This window comes from Gordionus sp. m RMFG-2023, chromosome 1 (genome assembly GCF_954871325.1).
Source record: "Gordionus sp. m RMFG-2023 chromosome 1, tfGorSpeb1-WG-v2, whole genome shotgun sequence".
Taxonomy (NCBI): Eukaryota; Metazoa; Nematomorpha; class Gordioida; order Chordodea; family Parachordodidae; genus Gordionus; species Gordionus sp. m RMFG-2023.
The window spans coordinates 91,074,181-91,096,828 of record NC_088775.1 but is presented as its reverse complement, the minus strand read 5'-3'; the positions used below and the strand labels follow the sequence as shown (position 1 = coordinate 91,096,828).

At 31.2% G+C, this 22,648-nt stretch overlaps 1 protein-coding gene and 1 long non-coding RNA gene across 2 annotated transcripts in view; both read left to right on the top strand.

The window, feature by feature from the left end:
- The window catches only part of LOC135922652 (nck-associated protein 1-like), a 37,449-nt gene extending 20,312 nt beyond the window's left edge, over positions 1-17,137 (top strand). The window contains exons 14-29 of the mRNA XM_065457080.1: positions 134-266; positions 651-770; positions 1,092-1,330; positions 1,498-1,629; positions 1,957-2,078; positions 2,361-2,463; positions 5,048-5,190; positions 5,347-5,444; positions 5,581-5,677; positions 8,073-8,155; positions 12,884-12,964; positions 13,549-13,630; positions 14,559-14,786; positions 14,970-15,082; positions 15,727-15,819; positions 16,379-17,137. Of these exons, the coding sequence (XP_065313152.1) occupies positions 134-266; positions 651-770; positions 1,092-1,330; positions 1,498-1,629; positions 1,957-2,078; positions 2,361-2,463; positions 5,048-5,190; positions 5,347-5,444; positions 5,581-5,677; positions 8,073-8,155; positions 12,884-12,964; positions 13,549-13,630; positions 14,559-14,786; positions 14,970-15,082; positions 15,727-15,819; positions 16,379-16,486 (1,975 nt within the window). The 3' untranslated portion in view covers positions 16,487-17,137. The remainder of the gene's footprint in view (positions 1-133; positions 267-650; positions 771-1,091; positions 1,331-1,497; positions 1,630-1,956; positions 2,079-2,360; positions 2,464-5,047; positions 5,191-5,346; positions 5,445-5,580; positions 5,678-8,072; positions 8,156-12,883; positions 12,965-13,548; positions 13,631-14,558; positions 14,787-14,969; positions 15,083-15,726; positions 15,820-16,378) is intronic.
- Positions 17,138-20,540: 3,403 nt separating this feature from the next.
- LOC135931377 (uncharacterized) lies at positions 20,541-21,951 on the top strand. Its single transcript, XR_010573028.1, has 3 exons — positions 20,541-20,558; positions 20,642-20,708; positions 21,895-21,951. It is a non-coding gene; the product is annotated as an uncharacterized LOC135931377 (long non-coding RNA).
- Positions 21,952-22,648: the final 697 nt, after the last annotated feature.

Sequence of the window (22,648 nt, the reverse complement as noted above, 5' to 3'; positions counted from 1 at the left end):
TGGGGTAAGTAACGAAGGGTAAAAAATTTCCCCCTGACTTTCTTTTCTTACCTTTTGTTTCTTTTGAAAGAAAGAAACATTTCTTATATCTAAATTATCAATAAATATATGTATATATATTTAAAATAAAAAGTTTTTATCCAGGAGTCTTGGAAGACTACTTCAAATCGGGGTTAGAATTTCCGCCCCAAATGAGGTTCATAATCGCTTTCCCTCGCATATGCTCGCACTTCATTTACGCTTGCCACGACATGTGCCCTGAAGAGGTATAATATAAAATTATGAATTTCCTCCTGTTAGTTACTCCCATATTGGAGTCGGTTTATTCCCTACTATCTTATACTTTACCGATATCCTAAATAGTTCTATCTATGCTAGTTTATTTATTTATTAAATTTTTTATTTATTATGATTCATATTTAGAGGAGATCTGATATCATTGGCGGTATCTTTATAAGCGCTAGCTATCAAATTAATGTGTACTATATTAAATACAGTGTTTGTGCAGATTTAAATTATTTTTTAATAGATAAGGATATATAAATAGGTTTAAAAAAGATATTAATTTTTTTTCTTTTATTAGAAGGAAGGAAGGAAGGAAGGAAGGAAGGAAGGAAATAATGATGAATAACGCATTATTTAATTTGCAGAAACCCTTGATAGGCGATCGAAGTCTAATGATGGCCAATAGCTTTTTGGAGGACATAGCCAAGGAAATTAGGACCATAGTGGCCTACGTTTGCGAAGATTACTGCCTAATGAACGATCAAGTTTTTTTCTTAAACATTATATGTATAATTTTTTTTATTCTTTATCTTTTCATTTTACATTCTTTTTTTTCGTTATTCTATTCTATTTTATTTTCGTTTCTTTTTTTTTTAAAAATAATTTGATTTGATTTTGATTTTCTCATTTTTCTTATTATTTTAATACAACAAAACATTTTGTTAATTTTGATTATTTTTGCATTTGAGATTTAATTTTTTTATTTTCGTTGAAAAAATTAAATTAATGGATAGATGATTTCAAATATTTTCTAAACGTTGTCTTCAATTTTTTTTTTTAAATAAATATAAAATAACAAAATGTAGACGCTTCCCAAACACGCCATACACCTTTACAACTCTGCCCTAAACGTCAAAAGAGGAAACCCGTCTGTCAATTCGTCTACCCATGGCCGCAAGAACAAAAGTAAGAGCACGAAATCGACGAACGAAGGCGCGATAGATGGCGCTAACAACGTAAACGCCAACGTTTTGGGCGAAGCCAACAATGGCTTAAATATGCCGGGCTTCGAAAGTTATCGGAGATATAGGGAGGAGTTGAACGTGTAATATAAATTATAGAATAAAGAAAGATTTGTATCTTTAAAGTAACGGGAAATGGATTACCGATAAATTTTTTTTCAATATTTAGATTTTTTTTCGGTAATCATTTCATCACGAATCAATCATTATTTGCTTAAGAATTAAAATATATTTATTATTAATCGTAAAGGTTGGACATACAATACACTGCCCTTACGGAACTGTGCACCACCATCAACCATTACGGTACCCTTAAGATATGCAATCACGCGTTTACTCCCAGGGAATACGTTACGCAACAGCTGGAGTTGTATTTTAACAAGTATTTTTTTTTGTGGATGATTAAAAATAATAAGAGATTAGTAATAACGTTATTTCAAGTATGCGATTATGTAAATAAGAAAGAAAAATTACGCTTTGCCATATAGGGATAGACGTATTATATATTTCGCCGCAACTCCAACGCTACTTAAGTGGCCATACATTTAGAGAAATTAAAATGACATAGGTACACCGCTATTTCTTTTATGATCAAAATGAAATTGAGGCGAGATAGGGTGGGTGTTCTATCCACCATAATAAAATTTGCAGTCAAAACTATGGGTTAATGCTTCCCCCACTCCTCATCCATAACTTATATTAATTATAGGTCCATCGTAGCCATGGCAATGTACAACGTGGAATCCAACACCGATGTCGCAAGACCGAGCGAAGTCTTGGTTAGAGTTAGAACCTGCATTTCCCTTTTATTCCATACCATAGAAAATTTTGGTTCGATATTACACATTTTTTATTAAAAATCTTTTTCTTATCAAATATCACTATGTTTGTTTGCCCACTAAAATAAAATTGATGGATGGGTAGGAAAATCAGCTGAGCGACCGAAAGAATTTCAAATCTGGAACGCATCCCACCCCGTGATATAAGCATCACTCAGGGGCACATCTTGTCTTTAAGGATAGCATCCTTAGCGTCACATGTCGCGTTCTAAGAGATGAAATAGGCTTTTGCTTACCACATAATATTTAAAATTATTTATTTCCTTTTATTTAGTGAATATGGATATGGCCAAATTAGTGAAAATTATTCTTTTGCAGCAAACCCAACCGGTGGACAATCAGGGAGATAAAACGATTACTTCCATTTATACTATGTGGTAATGCCAAAAAATTTTTTTTAAAAAAATATAAGCGGATAGGGAGAGTCAAGTTTCCCCCCTTGTCCAATTTACCCCGCCATGTCTCTCGAAGATAATATCGTTTCGAGATATTCTAATCAAAACGATATTTTTAATTTTACTCAAATCATGTTATTATTATTTCCCTTATATCAAATTTCAAATTAGTTCATGTTTTTTTGGGGAAAATAATATTTTAAATTTTTTTATAAAATAATTCCTGTTATCTCGGATTGTACCTTCCACAAATCCTGCAAGATTACTGAATTGTATGATGCATCGATTGACGCAATAAAATCTATTAATATAAACATATTTTTCGATTTATATAAAATAATGTAAAAAATAATGATTATTAACACGTAAAAAGGTGTATAATACATATATATTTATTCCCCACATATTATCACAAAATAGTTGTTAATAGATTAAAACCCTTTCGCGCCCAACGAGATCATTTGTCATCAAAATATTTTTAATCAGTTAAAGAAACTAATGGTTGGTACTTAGAGATATTAATTTATAAAAACAATATTTATTATTTCGTATTTTATCGTTAACCCGTCAAAATCATTATTTTATTATACCAAAAGTACAAGTATTTTTTTTGTTCATGGGAAATATTCCGGGCGCGGAAAGGTTTAACACCCCCAAACAAATTTCGCCCGTTTTAGAGTCGACGACGACATCCTATTTCCTGTTATTTTTTTTCTCCCTTCATTGTATCCACAATGAGAACCATGGTAATTTTAGTACGTACGGCTATGTTATACGTGAACAAAATACAGACAAACTTAGACTCTGTCGGTTTTAATACAAATATTTGTATAGTGGAGCAAAAAAAAATGCTAGAAAAAGTGTGTCATAGTTAAATTATTAACATGGCCTCTTTTTTTTCGAATTACGTACGCGGCATAACTTGATACTCGGATCAGGCAAAACATATTTACCGTGTATTTGAAATACGTTTCGAAAGTATTATTGAAAGGTTCAAAAAATTTTTACATCTCGAATATAGGGATGATAATTCGGAATTGTATCAATATTTATCAATGAATAAAAATGAATCACAACCCCTGATATCAATAAATATATCAAAACGAATTGCGAAGGTATATTATTACATAAACTTGATATACAAATCATATATTTGTTTTTACCAATGTCCACGAATGCATAAATCCTGTTATAGGGTAAATTAGAGGATTATTCGTTGAGACTCAGTTGGCGTAGACCACCCAAAAAATGTTTTGGGATGGGTGGTCTCGCTTTGCTGACCGTTTTCCAAAGGCTCTCTGACCTGGCCTAAGGATTTTATGTCTGTCACAACAAACGACATCGGTGGCCAACGGGCGAGTATTTTTTCCAAGAGCTGTGGAATAAAAAGAAATAGGATATCGTCGGCGACTCTGCAATGAAGAGGCTATATTTAAATCGTGGGACGTCAAACTTGTTAACTATTTGTGATAATATGTGGGAATATATATGTCGGCATAGGATTGGAGTAGTGTTGAAAACGGCTAACTCAATATAGCCAGAAAGGTATTGCCTAAACTATGACATTTCGCCTATAGATGTCAGAACCTTTTTACTCCTTGAAAAATATATTAAAATCAATTTTAACGAAAATTAAAAAAAATATTTAAGTTTAATTTTTTTGAATATCAGGCCCATGCCTAAAAAATTTCGGCCGTCCAGGTAGGAAAAAAAAATCTTTAATTTAAATTGTCCAGCAAAATTGAAGAGATAATAAAATTTTCGAAGGTCCAAAAATTTATCGTTTACAAATATACTATTTCAAATGCAACATTTTATCATAAAATTATTATTTGTAAAAATATAATAACTACTTTTGTTTTGATGATAATACACTCGTAGTTTAAGGGGAGGATGGCAGTGACGGGGGGGGGTGAAGAGATCGCGTTCAGTCGGGCGAATGTTCAGTTAACGTATTTAGTTCGCGAGTTAGATTTCAACTTCCGGGTATTGTAGCGCTTTCACCTTTTCACAAAAATGTGGCATAAAATATCGGTATTAATAATATTGTTGGGATGAATATTCCACTATGATTACCAGAGTTGTTAAAGTATCTAGATCCTGTATCTAGATATAAAAATATGGTATCTGTATCTAGATAGATTTTTGATTAAGATATCGGTATCTAGATATTATTTTAGACGATGTATCTGTATCTAGATCCATTTAAAAAGTATCTTTTAACAACTCTGATGATTACTGTTAGATGAGAATGATGGACATTAATTTTTCTATCTAATTCTACTAAATATAAATTTTGTATACGAAAATCTACTAAGGAGGTTCGGCTTGTACGGCTTATTAAGCCGCCTAAAGCCGGAGTCAATTTTTTTACTAGAAATTCAACTCGCAACCGTTTAACGCCATCTAGTGACGTCTTATATTATATATCTTTTTTAGAGCTTAATGTCTTCCCTCCCCATTTGATCCATAAATTATTTGGTTTTTAATATTTAAATCACCATTCTATAATCGTTATTTTATTATTTTTTATTTCTCTTTTTTAAAAAATAATGATATGTGACAGGTATTTGGAAGTATTTCTCAAGAAAATGACAGTTGCTCCTTTCTTTTATTCCGATTTTTACAAATGCACTCTTGCCAATAAGAGTTCCAAGAAATGCAACGAAAATATCCATTTTTCCACCGACGAATACATCGATATTAGAGGTTATTTTTCGATAAATATCTATTGATTATAAATTGATTGTTGATTGATTGGTTTGATGACAGGAAGAAATAAAGAGAACCAATCTTATAATATCCCTTCTTTTTTTTAAAAAAATAAATAAAATAATTTGATAATCAAATATATCATCGCGAAAGAACTGAGATGTTTAGCCGAACTCCTGACCCCTTACGGTATGAAACATTTGAGCGAACAGCTGATGAGACACGTGGCTAATCAAACCATGGAACTCAGGGTATTCGATTATTTAAGTTATTTCTTCTATCATTTAGAAACACTAAAAAAAGGGGGGGAAAAAAGAAATAAAAAATAGATGAGAAGAAAAGAAAGAAAGAAAATAAAAATATTTTCCTACCCATAAATAATTTTAGAAAATCGTGTTGGCCAATAAGGACAGGTTGGTGACTCTCAGGACCAATTTCGATGACAAGGCCAAACTTAAAGATTTCAACAAAAAGATGAATAGCAGTTAAGTTTATTTATATGATTTGTTTTAAGGTTCGGTTATCCGAACCTAGTATCCATATCAACACCCCCCCCCCCCCCCCCGCCACCTATAATATTCTTTGGCGATATTCGCCACACTTAAACATGCATTATATATATTTTTTATATATATAATCAAATGGATAGTAAAACTGACTTATTCCGTATTGTAATGTTTTTGAAATAGATATTTAAATTAATAATAATCCCGTTATAACAAAACAAATGATTTAAAATCGAATCAACCAATTAGAATTGTTAGGCTCGTTTTTGAGTCCATTTTTTGAAACGGCTAACTCAATATTTTAGCCAGAAAAACATTGTCTAAGACTCGACATTTTGTCAGTATAATGTCTAGACCTTTGTTCCTTCTATGAGCAAAATCTTCGGACTTGCGTAATATTTTGAGTCGTTTAACAACACTATCACCAATAGGACTTCATGATTATCTCTGAGTTGCCTCAAAAGAAATTTGCTTTCTCTTCTCTTCTCTTCTCTTCTCTTCTCTTCTCTTCTCTTCTCTTCTCTTCTCTTCTCTTCTCTTCTCTTCTCTTCTCTTCTCTTCTCTTCTCTTCTCTTCTCTTCTCTTCTCTTCTCTTCTCCCTTTTGCTACAAAATTTTGTGTTTTTTTTTAAAAAAATAAATAAAAAAAGTTATAAGAAGATAAAAATTTATAATTAATACCGGTAAAAAAAATGTAGTAAAAAAAAATAATTTACGATAGGTATTTTTACGGAGTTGTTAAAAGATACTTTTCAAATGGATCTAGATACAGATACATCGTCTAAAATAATATCTAGATACAGATACCACATTTTTGTATCTAGATACTTTAACAACTCCGGTATTTTATAACTAAACATTTATAAAAATTAAATATCACCCGAATTTACTATTACCTTTTTTTGTACAAAAAAAATGATCAAAATAAAATTTTATAGTACCCCCTCCCAAAGATAGTAATTTCTACGCTAAAATCATTTTGGACTAGAATCTTAATCGGGCAGTTATTAGACCCAAATCGGACTTTGACGGCCATTTAATATACTTTTCCCCAAAAAATGAAATCGCGCAACATTTTTGAACGAGAAGCTTAAATAATTGCAGTGTTGTTAAACGGCTCGTTTTGAACCGCTTTTATAAAAAGAGGCTCACTCAATATTTCATCCAGAATAATATTACAGGAAGCCTGAAGATTTTGTTTCTTGAAGGAACAAAGGTTTTGATATCTATTAGCAAAATTTTCCGGCGAAAATATTATTCTATATTTAAGCCAGAAACAGATTACTTAGCCCTCCAGATTTCGCTGATAAATGTCTAGACTTTTATACCATCTGTGAGCAAATTCTTCAGGACTTGCGCAATATTTCTAAGGATAAAAATGCTGAGTTAGCCGTTTTTAAAGAATCGGCTCAAAATAAGCCAAAATTTTCTCCAAAATACAAAAAAAAAAAAATTTTTTTTCGTAATGTTCAAATTTTTTTGCCTAAAATTCAAATATTTTTGAGGGGAAAAAATCTTTTAATATATATATAAATCTTTTGTGATTTTTATGCTTCTTTTGCGATTTTTATTCATAAATCAATCGATTTATATATATAAATCTTTTGTGATTATTATGCATAAAAAAATATTTTATTATTTTTATTCACAAAAAAAATCCATTTATATATATATAAATCTTTTGTGATTTTTATGCGTAAAAAAATCTATTTATATATATATATATATATAAATCTTTTGTGATTTTTATGCGTAAAAAAATCTATTTATATATATATATATATATATATATAAATCTTTTGTGATTTTTATGCGTAAAAAAATCTATTTATATATATATATATAAATCTTTTGTGATTTTTATGCGTAAAAAAATCTATTTATATATATATATAGAAATCTTTTGTGATTTTTATGCGTAAAAAAATCTATTTATATATATATATAAATCTTTTGTGATTTTTATGCGTAAAAAAATCTATTTATATATATATATATAAATCTTTTGTGATTTTTATGCGTAAAAAAATCTATTTATATATATATATATATAAATCTTTTGTGATTTTTATGCGTAAAAAAATCTATTTATATATATATATATAAATCTTTTGTGATTTTTATGCGTAAAAAAATCTATTTATATATATATATAAATCTTTTGTCTATTTATATATATATATATATAAATGTTTTGTGATTTTTATGCGTAACTTATGTGATTTGAAATCACAAATTCTTTGTTGTTTTTAGGAATAGACTAAATCATAAGATTACTCACTCCTTTTATTAAAACCTTGTTCCGCCGACTATTTATAATTTTATATTTATTTATTTTTTTTTTTAAAAAAAAACAACAACATATGTTTTAAAGCGTTTGATCATGTGTTGCAAAGACTCATCGTGATTGGTTGTTTGGTAAATTTCAACGGGTTGTGCATGGAAGCCCTAAACGACGTATAAATAATTTAATTTTTCAGGAAAGAAAACAAAAAATGTTATTATATATTTTTTTCTTCTTCATATAAACCTTTTTAAAAGTTTTCTTTAAATATTTTTTTTTTTTCGAAATCCATTATGATATACGAGTCGTATGGGGATTCGGAATCCGTAGAGATTCTGAATCTCTTGATTTTAAATCCCTCACCGAGGGTGATTTAAAAAATTTTAAAATTCGTTACCGAGGGCGATTTAAAAAAAATTTTAAAATCCGATTTGACCGAAAATGTATTCTAGCATCTGTAGAGTATTTAAACGGCTCGTTTTGAGCCGATTTTTAAAAATGGCTAACTCAATATTTCATCTAGAATATTAATAAGCAAGCCTGAAGATTTTGTTTGTAGACAGGAACAAAGGTTTGGGCATCTATTAGCGAAATCTTAAGACTTGGGCAATATTTCTCTGGCTAAAATATCGAGTTAGCCGTTTTTAAAAAATCGAAAACGAGCCGTTTAACAACACCAGTATTTTACTTTAGGGAATTTCAGCTATATGAAAAATCGGTATAAAAAATTAATATAAATCAAAATTAGTTTTCTAAATTTCGTGTAAAAATGTGAAAATTGGCTGAAATCTATATGGCAAATAGTCCACATATGCTAGAAGAATACATTTCCGATTAAATGGGATTTTAAATTTTTTTTTAAATCATCCACGGTGAAGGATCTAAAATCTAGAGATTCCGAATCCCCATACGACATATATACCGTAAATGATTGATTCCATAGTTGATTCATTATCCGTTTGTTTTCCTTTCTTTTTTTCCTCTTCTTTATTTAAAATCTACTCTCTTCTTTAAATCCTTAAATTGGTCATTATATATATATATATAATCGTCAGTATAGAATTGGAGTGCTCCACTCAGTGGCGTAGCTAAGAATTTTCCTTTTTTTTTGCGTAAAAAAGTTGAATTTTTATATATAAAATAATTTTTGTTATAAAGAATATATTATAGAAGTAAAATTATCAGTAGTGTATCGTTTAATTAACCAAGTACCAAGAGTTAAAGTGTGGTGCCGTGACCATGGTGTCAGGAGTGGGATGAGTACCTATGAAATATTCGTCGGATGAGTTCACCATACATCCCTAATATTTTGTATTTGTCAAAGCTGCCAGTCTTTAGCCCTTCTAAGTAACAATATCTTTCGTGTAAATCTACCCAGTTTTCGTCAACATCAGCCAAGTTCTCGTCCATTGAATCATAGAACATCGAATTCAACCCACATATGTACACTTACGAGGCGTCACAGAACTCAATATTAGCTTTTATTCTTTTTCGGTTGAACTCTCGCTCTAAGTCTCTACTTGTGAATTTCGCATAAACTGCAACATCCATTAAACATATGATAGCACGAGCAGTTTGATTGCTATAAGTTGGTGTTTTAAAATAGCCATAGCAGGTATAAATAATTAATTATTATATTTTCTTTGATAATAACTTTTCTATTTTCACGTTTTAACGAAGTTCAGGAGGAGGTGCACAGGTTCTTCGTCTTGTGAATGATCCCTAAGTACATGGTGATGGTATCCAACTTCAAAGTGGGGAAAGCCATAGCCGCAGAGGCTGCGTGGGGCAAAGTACAGAGCCACTAATTCAAGATAACCCAGGTCTCGACCCCAAGCAGACGTCTGAGTGATTAAGTCAACAGATCGAAAGGTGGCATAATAATAGCTTCCTCGCTCGGACGATGCTCTCGCAGCCCCAAATACCGTGTCTATCTGCTGTGTGAGAGTTGATAACAGTCTAGTGTAGGTGCCATCAATTTTTGAGAAGGTCTTCATGTCAGATAGTACTTCACTGTCTTAGCTAAAGAACCTGTTGAGATATATGAACTTTATAGAGGAATATATTGTCTTTGCCTCATTCAGTTCTGCACCTAGCTCTCCCCACACACGTTTAGTAGTTACGTAATGCACATTGGCTGCTCGTTGTGCGTATTCTTTAGATGTTCCGAGGGGGAACTTTATTCCTTGTACGGCATCGTCTATTAACCCAGCTGTGTCTGCTCTCGCGTGACCAGGAAGATAACCAGCTTGTTTACCTACCCTGACACAGTATGTGCTAATATGGACATTAAAAATAGAATCAGCTGTGCCAGTCCAACCTTGGAACAAGCCATCTTTGAGGAGTGCATGTGCCAGAACGCCCCTTTTTGCATTGCATGCTTGAATGTCTTTCAAGATGAGTTCCAGGCCTAACCATTTTCCCCTGCTGGTGAGCTTGAGATTGTAATCATGGTGCTTTGCCCAATGGTGCCTCGGTGCACTAGGGCTCCAGCCAGATGTGTCTATGAACAAATCACACCATAACTGTCACCTACTGTATACTTATTTATCCTGTCGAATATCCTGGTGATCATTTGCAGATCTTCTTGAGGTTACTCTCTCATATAATCGTGCTATCGGTATTAGACTGAAATCGTATTCTGTTAACAATTCCCGAGTGATTGCATCAGCTGACCATGGTTCTGATACCCTCATCTTTTCCCAAGCCTCAGCAACTGCGTGGGCATTGCGAAGAGTTTTATTCTGTAAGCCATGCGTAGTGAAGATTGGAGAGTCCTTACTGAGCACATTGTCGCCTATATTACAGGCCCCTAACCCAACCGTTACTATAACAATATTTTTATGTCTGTATTTCTTCTTTATCACTTCATACACTCAATCAGATCTTGATAATCCTCTCAGTATTGTTTTATGAAGAACCTGTGCACCTCCTCCTGAACTTCGTTAACACGTGAAAATAGAAAAGTTATTATCAAAGAAAATATAATAATTAATTATTTACACCTGCTATGGCTAGAGTTTTTGAAACACCAACTTATAGCAATCAAACTGCTCATGCTATCATATGTTTATTGGATGTTGCAGTTTATGCGAAATTCACAAGTAGAGTCTTAGAGCGAGAGTTCAACCGAAAAACAATAAAAGCTAATATTGAGTTCTGTGACGCCTCGTACGTGTACATATGTGGGTTGAATTCGATGTTCTATGATTCAATGAACGAGAACTTGGCTGATGTTGACTAAGACTGGGTAAATTTACACGAAAGATATTGCTACTTAGAAGAGCTAAAGACTCCCAGCCTTGACAAATACCAAAGATTAGAGATGTATGGTGAACTCATCCGACGAATATTTCATAGATACTCATCCCACTCCTGTCACCATGGTCACGGCACCACTTTTTGTGGTTCTCCTAACTTTAACTCTTGGTACTTTTTGTCGATTCTGTTAACTAAACGATACACTACTGATAATGTTATTTTTATAATATGTACTTTATAATAAAAATTTATTTATATATAAATTCCTCTTTTTTTACGCAAAAAAAAAATTAACTAAAAACATTTGTTTCTTTTTCAAATAAAAATAAATTACAACCTTCACATCATTTCTTTTCCATATAAAAATACAATATATCCTTGACATTATTGTAATAATAATTTAAATATACATAATTACTACAACACGCCCCCCCCCCCTTAACAAAATATCCTGGGCAAAATTATATATATATTTTTTATATCACTACGCAAAACATGATTCCCATATTTTTTTGTTTAAACAATATTTTTATGTCTGTAATTTCTTTCTTTATCCTGGCGAAATATCCTGGCGATATTTATCTAAAAATAAATTTTTGCTCTGGGAGGGGTCCAAACCCGAAAACTACCCCCGGTAGCTACGCCACTGGCTCCACTCAACATTTTTTCAAAAATTTTGAGTTGAAGGTGGACAAATAAACTTCTATATTCCCAATCACTATTATAATAATAAAAATAAAAACTAGATTTTAAAAAAAAAATATCGATTTTTTTTGCCAAAATTATAATAGCTCTGTCAAAATTGATCGATAAGTTATTCCTATATTTTGATTTTTTAAAATGGTAATGTTGATTTTCTCATTTTTAAAACATTTGCGCAAGTAGAGCAGTCCAATTCTAGGCCGACGATATATTGACATTATTTGGGGAAAAAAAGATGATTTGAAAAGAGAACTCTTCGAATAATTTTTTATGATATGGTGATGTCAAACGATTCATTTGGACCAAATTTTAAACAGCTGATCCCACCGTCTGAATGTCAGAATTTTTTTTGGCTTAGGTCGAAACATTTTGAAAACTTTTAGCGAGGAGATTCAAAATTTATTTTGGGTTTTTTGGCCCCGGTCTTTTGATAATTTTTTTGTTTGTTTGAATGATACAAGTTTTCTTGATTCTTAAGCTTTTTAAAAAAAAATATTTAGCGATCCACAGGTCCGCCCAAAAAATCTTTTCACCCCTACGGGTCAGGATTCTGGGATGCCCCCCTATCCTAGAAAATGTTTGTCCAAGTTCGGTTGAATAGGGGCATGTTAGCGGCAGGCATTCTTATAACAAATGAACCCGAATTTAACAAGATTAATATGGCCTTAAAATTACCATTAATTAGCATATAAATAGTGACAGCGAACTGTCACTCAAGCGATGTTTATAATTCATCGCCAAAACGATAGCGCAACCGTTTTAAATTTTTTTTTTAAACATTAACGTTATCTCGCACGTAACGCACGCGTATTACGAACCATAACTCCCCCCTCCCTCTTTCGTTATTTATTTTTTAAATTTTATATTTTTCTTAGATTGTTTTTTTGAACTGTTTTATTTGTTTTTTTTTTAAATATTTTGTTTTTTTTTAACAACAGGTTCTACGTAAAAGAACCCCCTTCCTCTTATCCTCCATATCCGATTTCCAGAATATCATCAACTCAAACGCCGACTCTAACGTAATATAGGGCAACAATTAAATTTATAATTTTTTTTGAACACTATGCTAAGAAGTATTCTAAATTGACTGGCGCTAAAAACTCTGCGATCACGGTTCCCTATTTCCTAACCTCATAGGGGTTTTTCTATCTGCCAGTATTTGTCGAGGATCTCAGGATGTCTTCCCTCGACAAATACTGGCAGATAGAAATCCTGAAATCCCTATTTCCCAATCGTAGGATTTTCCATCCTATGTTTATCATTCCGATTTCCAAAATATCATCAACTCAAATTCGGACCCTAACTTATATGCTACAACAATTAAATATATAAATTTTATTTTTGTTGAATTATTATATGCCATATGCCGAACAGTATTATTATTTATTTTTCTTCTAAACTCGAAATTGACTGACGTTTAAAAACCCCGCGATCATGGTTAAACGAGTAAACGCGGCGAAATACGCAAATGAATACTGTTAATTATTTGTAAACTTGGCCGCGAATCGCGTTAAGCGTGGATTCGGGTTAAGAAACGATCCCATTTTTTTTTGCCAGGATTAACTTTGTTTAAAATTTCATTTTTTTAAATACTTTTTTTAAGGTCGTTAATGAGATGTCAATCGTAGCCGGCATTCAACATTCTGTCAATCCTTACCTGATGTTCGCCTTCAAACAGAATTTGGGTAGTGATTTCTTTTTTTTTGTTGAATATTTATAATAATAACATTCGTTATTGAAACGGTTAGATTTCTTTCCGGTACCCCTTAATTCCAGTCCCTGCACGCCTCCGTAAGATCTAAAATCCGTAAATTTTTTGACCAATCACATCCTTCTAGGTTTGCCTTCCAACTTCTAATTCTATTCTTTTTTTCCAATATATCCGGTCTCCATCTTCTTTCTTAAATAATTAAATCAACATAACCTTTACTTGCTTGTTCCCTTCATCTTAGCCTGAATTGGAGTGAATCATTAAAGTTTTCCTTATAACTTCACTCCTTGCCTGCCCGCTTCTTAGATTTACCCAGCATCCATTTGATTGGACACCTTCATTTCTTTTACACCAAATCACCTTTTTGGTTTAATTTCGAATTCAAATTTTTTTTCCATACGTACACTCGTCTCTGTAATTATGATTTATTTAAAAAGAAAGAAAGAGATCAGATGTCTTGAAACATGGAGTTCGCCATGATTAATACTTTTTAAAAAAAAATACACGCCATATTGTAAATCTTATATTGATAGAAATTCCTCTCATCCATAAAATAACTTGGTTTTAACGGTTAGGTATCCACTTGTAGAATGGCTTTATGACAAGATTAACTTGGTAAAAATAGAAAAAAAAATTCATTCAATGTGTGCCGATTCAGCGACAAAAAGTCTTAGAAAATATGACTGCGACACATGAATAACCTTTAGCGGGGAGAGGCAGGTCCCTACAAAAATTAGGGGTTTTCCGTTTCCTTATTTAAAGAGTTTATTAAACACGGCTAAAAATTTATATAAAATGGCCAAATTTCTCTGAGAGATATTAAATAATTTCTAATTAAAAAGAAATATTTAATGAATTTTTAATTTAAAAATTAAGCTTTTTTTAAAAAAAATATTTAAAAGATTACAAATCTGACGAAGAATACGAAAATTCTTGTTTACTCATGGTCCTGCTTTCCTTGTGCATCCCCAAACTGCTCTCTAAATGCGATCAGCTGAATAGCCTGGACATTTCTCACCTGACGACCAACTCGTCCGGTGTCACCAGTTTTAACCACCCTCCAGGACAAACCGGGTCAGGCGGCGAAAGCCAAGCCACCTCCGCCAATATGTTTAGACCATTTTCTGACGGTTTTAAAACAAAAAAAATTGTTAAATTTATACTATTATGATGAATTAAGACCAATCGATTTAAAAAAAATCTAATTAATATAAATTCACTATTATACTATTACCACTTAAAATTACAGTATGAAAGAAAGAAAGATTAAACTATATACGATATTAAAATTCAATGACATGAATTGATAATAGGCATGGCGAATAATTCGCACACCATAGCCAAGGGACTTAATACGCTCTTTTCAACGCTCTTCCATATTCACGCGAAAAATGATAACAAAGACAGGATGAAAGAGTTTTTGGCGGTAAAAATATAATAAATTTTTAAAAAAAAATATTATTTCTTATTTTATTTTTACAGAAAAAAATCCATTTTAACCTCAATTTCCTCGTAATTTTCACGTATATATCTATCGGAATCTCTTGATTTTAAATCCTTTACCGAAGCCCATTTAAACAGTTTTAAAAACCGAATTGGAAATGTATTTTAGCACGTGTAGAGTATATACCCTGTAAATTTCAGCCAATCTTGCCGTGGACTTTAGAACTACTTCTAATTTATGTTAATTTTTATATTATGGATTTTTAATATAAATTTAAAAAAAAAACACTATAATGTCTTTGGCTGAAATTGGCTGAGATTTATAGGGTAAATACTCTACACGTGCTAGAATGCATTTCCGGGTAAATGGGAGTTTTAAAGGATTTAAAATCAAGAGATTCCGAATCCCCATACGACATATATATATGTGTGTGTGTATCATTACCCAATATTACCTTATTCTCTTAATATACCCTATATCGCGTGATTTAAAAGTTAAAAACGATGAAAATTAAAATCGATAATCATCTTCTAGAAAAAAAATATTGAGAGAACGTCCATAAATGTCAATTACAAATTGACAGATACACCATTATCCTTTTGTTTTTTTAAAAAAAAAATAAATAGTTGACATCTTATTGCTTGTTGAAAGCCTGCCAAGAAACCGAAAAGGAAAATATTCATATGTACCGGGATTCCATGTGCCTCCTCTTGGAAAAGGTTTTAAATCTATATCACATTTTTATTTTTCTAAATACAACACACGCCGCCTCTTCTTCTCCGTTCAATGGCGATTTCCAGTATGTCCCTTTCTGGCATCCACCTCCTTTAGGGCCTGGCGTAATTACCTTCCAAAAATTAAAGATATATTGGGGCCCAATATGAACCCTTCATTAACTAAACGGCCTTTTTTCATCATCAGGAAATTTTGTTAGGAAGGTTTTTAACGTTCGGGTGCCCTTCCTGACATCAACCCCCATTTAAGTGGTTTTTACATCCCGTCGAGGAGACGGTCACCCTATTTTAGACCCAGACCAACCACAGGGAACCTTTTACCTCCATTAGCCGCCAAAAACGTTGCTACTCGCTCACCATCCACCGCGATTAGGGCGAAGGTAGGATTTGGGGTTGGGGAATACAACACACACTCAACTTACAATAATGCCGATCATAGGATTTATTGTTCCCGCTTTTTGATTGGTTAACTAGCGCATTCGCCATCTTCTTCACGAAATCATTTTTTTTTTAAAATTAAAATGCTTTTTTGATAAATTTTTAGATCGTTTTCGAATGTCCCGACTTGTCGCACGACTTACTAGACGCCTGTTTTCCTTACGCTCTCATACGAAACGCTAGCAAAAATATTTATAAATCGTACAAATTATGAAGAAGAAAACAAAACGAAGATTTAAACCTCATTAATAATATATTAATCTATTTTTTTTCGCGCTTTTACTTAAAAATAACTGCCTTAAAGATGCTTAGCTGTTCGCGAACCACGGGAAAAATTAGGGATGCGCCCCGATTTCAGAATTTGATATGATATTTCTCATCGATAACCTATTATTTATGCCACATCACAGACAACTTTTAAAAAAAACTTAAATTATTGCCCCTTTATCAACTATACTTTTTGATTGGCCCTCTCATATTGATGCGCGCAACTGTCCATTAAACGACTAAGAAATCGGGGCGATACTTTCTAGGAATTGGCTATCGATCCAATTCCTATTCCAAAAAATCCTGCATTACCATATTTTTTTTTTTCAAAGTTACTCTCAAAATTTAAACGTGCATGTTATTTCTCTTATTTTATTTTTAAGCTTATCTTATTTATTTTTTAAAAAATGAATTAATATATTAAATTCCTAATATTCTTTCGTGTAATGAATGTCACGCCCCCAAAGTATTTATTTATTTTTATACATTAAAATGTCGCGAATTGAGATAAACCAACGCATTTAAAAATAATTCGTATTACTTTTTTTTAAAGACATTTAATGCATTACTTGTATATTGCATGTGATCATCAAATCTATAAGCCATTTTTTTTAGGACAGTATTTTTTTAAAAATTTAATTTTTTTTATATCTTTTAATTATATCTTTTGTTTATTCGAATAAAAATTATTTTTAATAAATTTCTTCTTTTTTTTTAAAAAAAAATAATTAAAAATTATCTGTTGTTAAAAAAAGTTCGATTTGGGTCGATTTTTCAAAACGGCCCGATTTAAAAGCCCGACCCGGCCCGGCCCGAATTTTTTAAAAAGTATTAGCCCAGACCCAGCGAAACCGGTTTTTTAAAAAAATAGGCCCGGCCCGAAACCCGTTCGGGTACAAGCCGGGCGTAACTAAAATTATATTGTGTAAGCGATTTGGCGAATAGATGTCCGAGAATTTCTGCTAGTTATGTGCAAAATCTTTAGGCTTACATTAAATGTTATTTTGATTAATAATCTTGGCTTTTTAACAACACTAATCAAAATATGTATATTTTTATTTTGAAAAATTGTATGTTAAAATGGCGTGGGTTATTAAAATGAGAAAGGTGTAAGAATATTTTTTAAAAAAAAGTGTTTGATTCATGCCTTAAATTATTTTCTGTCTCACTCCTATTTTAGATTTATGTATTTTACTTTCTCAGAAACAGAACTAAGGAATTGCATTTTAAACTCAGATCAGAATCACTCATAAACAACACATTTTAGTGATAAGTTGGTTATAGCTATCCTTATAGCGTATTTACATCAGCTTCAAAGTTAAGCTTTCCTAGGCTCTTTCTAAAATAATCGTATTCTCATTTATAATGTTATGTTGTTTATATTTATTAGTTATTAATGAAGTAATAAATCTATTGATTTTTTATATATTATTAAAACAAAATTAAAATACCAATTTGGAATGCGAGCAAAATATAAGGAATATAGTAAATTAGAAACCAGATTTAGTAAAATTCAAATTGTCATAAATAAATAGTATTTTATTAAGATTCGTGGGACATAACAAAGTCTTTTTTGCATTGAGTATATTAATCCAGAGATAGAAAAAAAATTCTTCATCTGGGTGTAGGTTGCAGGTATACAAAGAATCTTCTTAGCTAAATTAGCAAGCCTAGGAAATTCCAGTCGCTTTTTTCCCCAAAAAGTAAGTGCACCCTCTTCTGGTATATGCTGATTGAGCAAAATATGTCATTCTTGCTATATATGGCTAATGTTGTTATAATCATTGCTTGGAAAGGTTAACGAGTTATATTTTAGCTACTATATAATAACTGGATGTTTGCCCATTATCTTCAACTTGAATCTTCCCCTGCGCATTTCTACCATGCTCTGTTCTAAATTGTCCAAAATCAAAAATTCGCTACGATGTAGAATTCTAATTTTCGATACAATTTTTAAGATCTTTGAAATCTCGGATAAACTGGTATCGCTGATATCGGATGTTTTAAAAAAATTATTTTATTAATAAAAATATAAAATAAGTTTACTGGAAGTTTGGTATTTGGAAACCTTATGGTCAAGTATTTTATCTTTTCTATCAAAAGGTTTATTTGAGAAGTAACTATCACGAGGAATTCAGATACAAGAAAATAAATTACAAGTGCAAGCGCCATTTAAAATTGAAAGTCATTTTTTTTTTATATGGCAAATTATAAAAAATTATTTTTGTTACATGTTTGTAACTTTATATTTTAATATACTTTTTTTTATTATAGAAGGTTTTAGGCGATCGTTTTTTTTTAGTAACGATATATTATTATATTGTATAATAATATATTATATGTTGTAAATTGGATAAACGTGATTTTTACATGTTTTTAGATAATGGATTTACCTTGTATATAAAAAAAAAGGTGTAATATTTATCACCAGTTAAATTTTTTTATGATTAAGAATCGTTTTAAAATCTTATATTTACATTTAATTATTAATACTATAATTCAGTCTAATTCCTATAAATTCTAACGTACAGGTCAAGCTATAGCATCCCCGCTTGTCAACAATTTTGATAAAATGGCTGCCTGGGGTGATTTCGGTATATGGTTTCAGCGCATCCTTGATAAAGTGTCATATCAAAATAAAACAATGGAGTAGATGATTTCCCCCCTCCCCACCCGCTTTGGCAGAACTTTAGTTCGACCCATATAAAAATGTTAAAATATTGCTTAAAAAGAAGTAAATTTATATTGGCATACTGAGAGATAAAAATTAAAGAAAGACATTAAATGAGAATCCTGGTTCAGGAGATCTATAGCCTACTAAATTACGTGTTTCTGAACACAACATCTTTTCTTTCTTTTTTCTTTTTAGCTTTCACCTTTTCGGGCGGTAAGTTCCTTCAAATCTCTTTCCACTTTATTATTCATACTATCTCATTTTATCAAATTTATATTTTTTTCCACCGGAATATCGATTTCATTTGGATCTCCCACAAGAGTATCGCTATCGAGGCCAATGTATCTTATCGACAGATATCTTACCGGAGTATTCCTCATGCCGAAGTATCAGATAGGTATCCCACCCTATCATCCTTGAATGGCCCATGAGGTCAGCTGACCATCTTTCATTCATGGTTTATTGGATAAGTATCCTTAGCACCCGGCTGTCCAAGCCTGTCGGTGACTGGGGTGCCATTTTTCACCTCAGAAAATTATCCTATCATATTGCTTTACACATCAATCATCGAAGAAAAACCTGAAAATTTTACGTTCCTTACCAGGATTGAACCTGGGACCTTCTGATTCAAGCACACATCACTAACCCACTTGGCAACCCCGGCGATGTTTCTAAACAAACATCTACCACATGAAAATAAGATTAATTTTTAAATGAAATTAAACTCTTAACTATTACCAGATTACTATCACTCAAAAAGTGAATACGAAAATCATTGAAATTTATGAAATTCTAAACAAATACGATTATTTATTTATCTGATACTAATTAGAAATGCCATTTTTTAAATATTTATCTGTTAAGCAGCCCTTTAATTGTCACTTTTAGGTCCAGCGGGAAACAAAAGAAACACCTGAAAGATTACAACATCGAAAAATATATTAACTTATAATCCATTAATAAGTTTAGGTTATAATTTTATCTCGTGGATATATAGATATATTTTATTTTTTTTTTAAAAAAATAGCAGACGAATTTTTTAATATGAGCAATTTATCCGATATCAAGTAATAAAGTAACAATTTTATTGTTTTGTATAGATTCAAATGTTAAAGCTTAACTATAAACGCTATCGAAAAAGAAATTTACAATATTCTAACCCAAATTATTAGCGGAAGAGCGCCATATTTATTGATTCCACTAATTGACAGGTGAATAGTTGTTTTTTAAAAAATATATATGTAATTTTTAAAAATATTTCGGAAAACAATTAGCACGAAAGAAGATGGTGATAATTCTCTGAGTACGATTACCTTAGGATCTTGTCGTTCGATTTACAAATTCAGTAAAAATAAAACAAAATGGATGCCTTTTAAAACTCATTTTCATATTTCTTTACCCCGCATTATATATTTTTTTTAAAAATAGCCAGATTTCTTAATCTATTTGCCCTGATTCACAAAATGATTTTAACTCAATCCGTATACACTAAAAGGTAATTTCTATTCATTTTAAATATCTAAATTATAGCGCTTAACAAATTGAGCGTTTCAAACTGTCTTTGCAAACTGTCCCCCTCGACAAATACTGCAGAAACCCCTAAAATCCCTATTTCTTAACCTCATAGGATTTTCATCTTAAACTTATCATTCTCTTCTTCAATTGATATAGTGCAAATTGGTAAAAATAATTTCTTTGGGCCCTTAGAAACAGGGTTGCCAGGTCTCTGCACATCAGCGGGAGACTTCCGCAATATTTTTCTCAGCACGCAATTGAAAAATCTCCCGCGATTTTAAAATTTCTTCCACTTTAACTGATATGAATAATAATTGTCAGAAACATTATATAAATTTAAGAAGGAAATTATCTATGAACCATATTTGCACCATCCATTTGAAATACAATAATTTAAATGAAACGCAAATAAAAGTAAAAAAATAAAATAAAATGCTACTAATTTTGTGAAGTATTCTTAAAATAACAAAAATAACTATACATTTAGAAAAAAGATAATAGGTTATGCGATAGTTTGATAGGTTTTCCAGGCACATGCGCAGTAGGTTTTTTTTAATATTTTGAAATCATTAATTGAACGCGCTTCATTTAAATTTAAAGATCTTATTTAGAAGGGAATGCATTCCAATATATGTTAGAATACCGACCTTTAAAAATTTATCTAGATACAGATACAGCTTCTAAAAAGTTATCTTGATACAGATACAATTTATTAAAATTTCTTCAAAAGTTCATTATAAATCTGTCATAAATTTAAAGGGTAGGTATTATATACCTTTTGGATTGCAAGGGTTTCAAATAATGAATTAAAATGCAAAAAAATAACAAAAAAAATAAAATAAAACAAATACCAATCAAACTATCGCCTTACCATGGAATCAAATACGCATGCTCCATAAGGAAAAAAAATATTATGCAAGCCTTACAATTTTGCTCACAGATGGCACAAAAGTTTGAACATCTATCAAACGAAATCTCGAGGCTTGGACAATATTCTTCCGGTTAAAAATATTGAGTTTGCCGGTTTTTAAAAATCTGCTAAAATCGGGCCGTTCAGCAACACTGCTTACCCGGCATAAGGGCGGGCATTTGCAAAAAAAAACGCGAACGCTCAATTTTGTCCGCGCTATTAATTAAATTTTCATATTCTTCGTATTCTTTCGCAGAGAAATATATTACCGTTTCAAAAACTTGTACAAATCTCAAGATACATTGAACAGGACCGTTAACGATATCATCAAAAGCCTGAAGATCCCAAGAAACTCAATTAACATTGTAGATACTTTTTTTTGAAAAAATTTAGTTTTTTTAATTTTTTAACAAATTACTTAGCATTCGCCGGGTCATAAAAATATGAAACCCGGGCCGGGCCGTAGAAAATATTTGAAGAAAATCCGGGCCGGGCCCGATGTATTTTTTTCCAGGAAACGTGTGATTTTTTTTAACTTTAAATCATTTTTTAAGAGCGTTATTTTAAATTTAAAAAAATCAGATTTTATACCGGAAATATATTTTGACATGTTTAGAATTCCTACTTTATAAATTCTAGACAATTTTTTTCCCTTTAACCTTCTGAGTCATTTTAAATTTATACAAAAAATTCTATGGAAAAATTAATTTAAATTTATATTAAGTTTCAAAGATTCCTAGCAAATTTGTCTGAAATTCATGGTTTAGGTATCTAAACTTATGAAGAAATACATTTCCGGTAAAATCAGATATTAATAATTTTCAAAAAAAGTGCTCATTGACTCTAACATATACAAAAATTAAAAAAAATTTATTTAAGAGGCTGGGGCTAACCGGACCATTTAAATTATATCCAATTAAACAATTTAAAAAAAATTCAGCCTATTAATCAGCTGAACATGTCCTAAAATGACAAAAATATTTAAAATCACGGCTTGGCCTATAAATGGG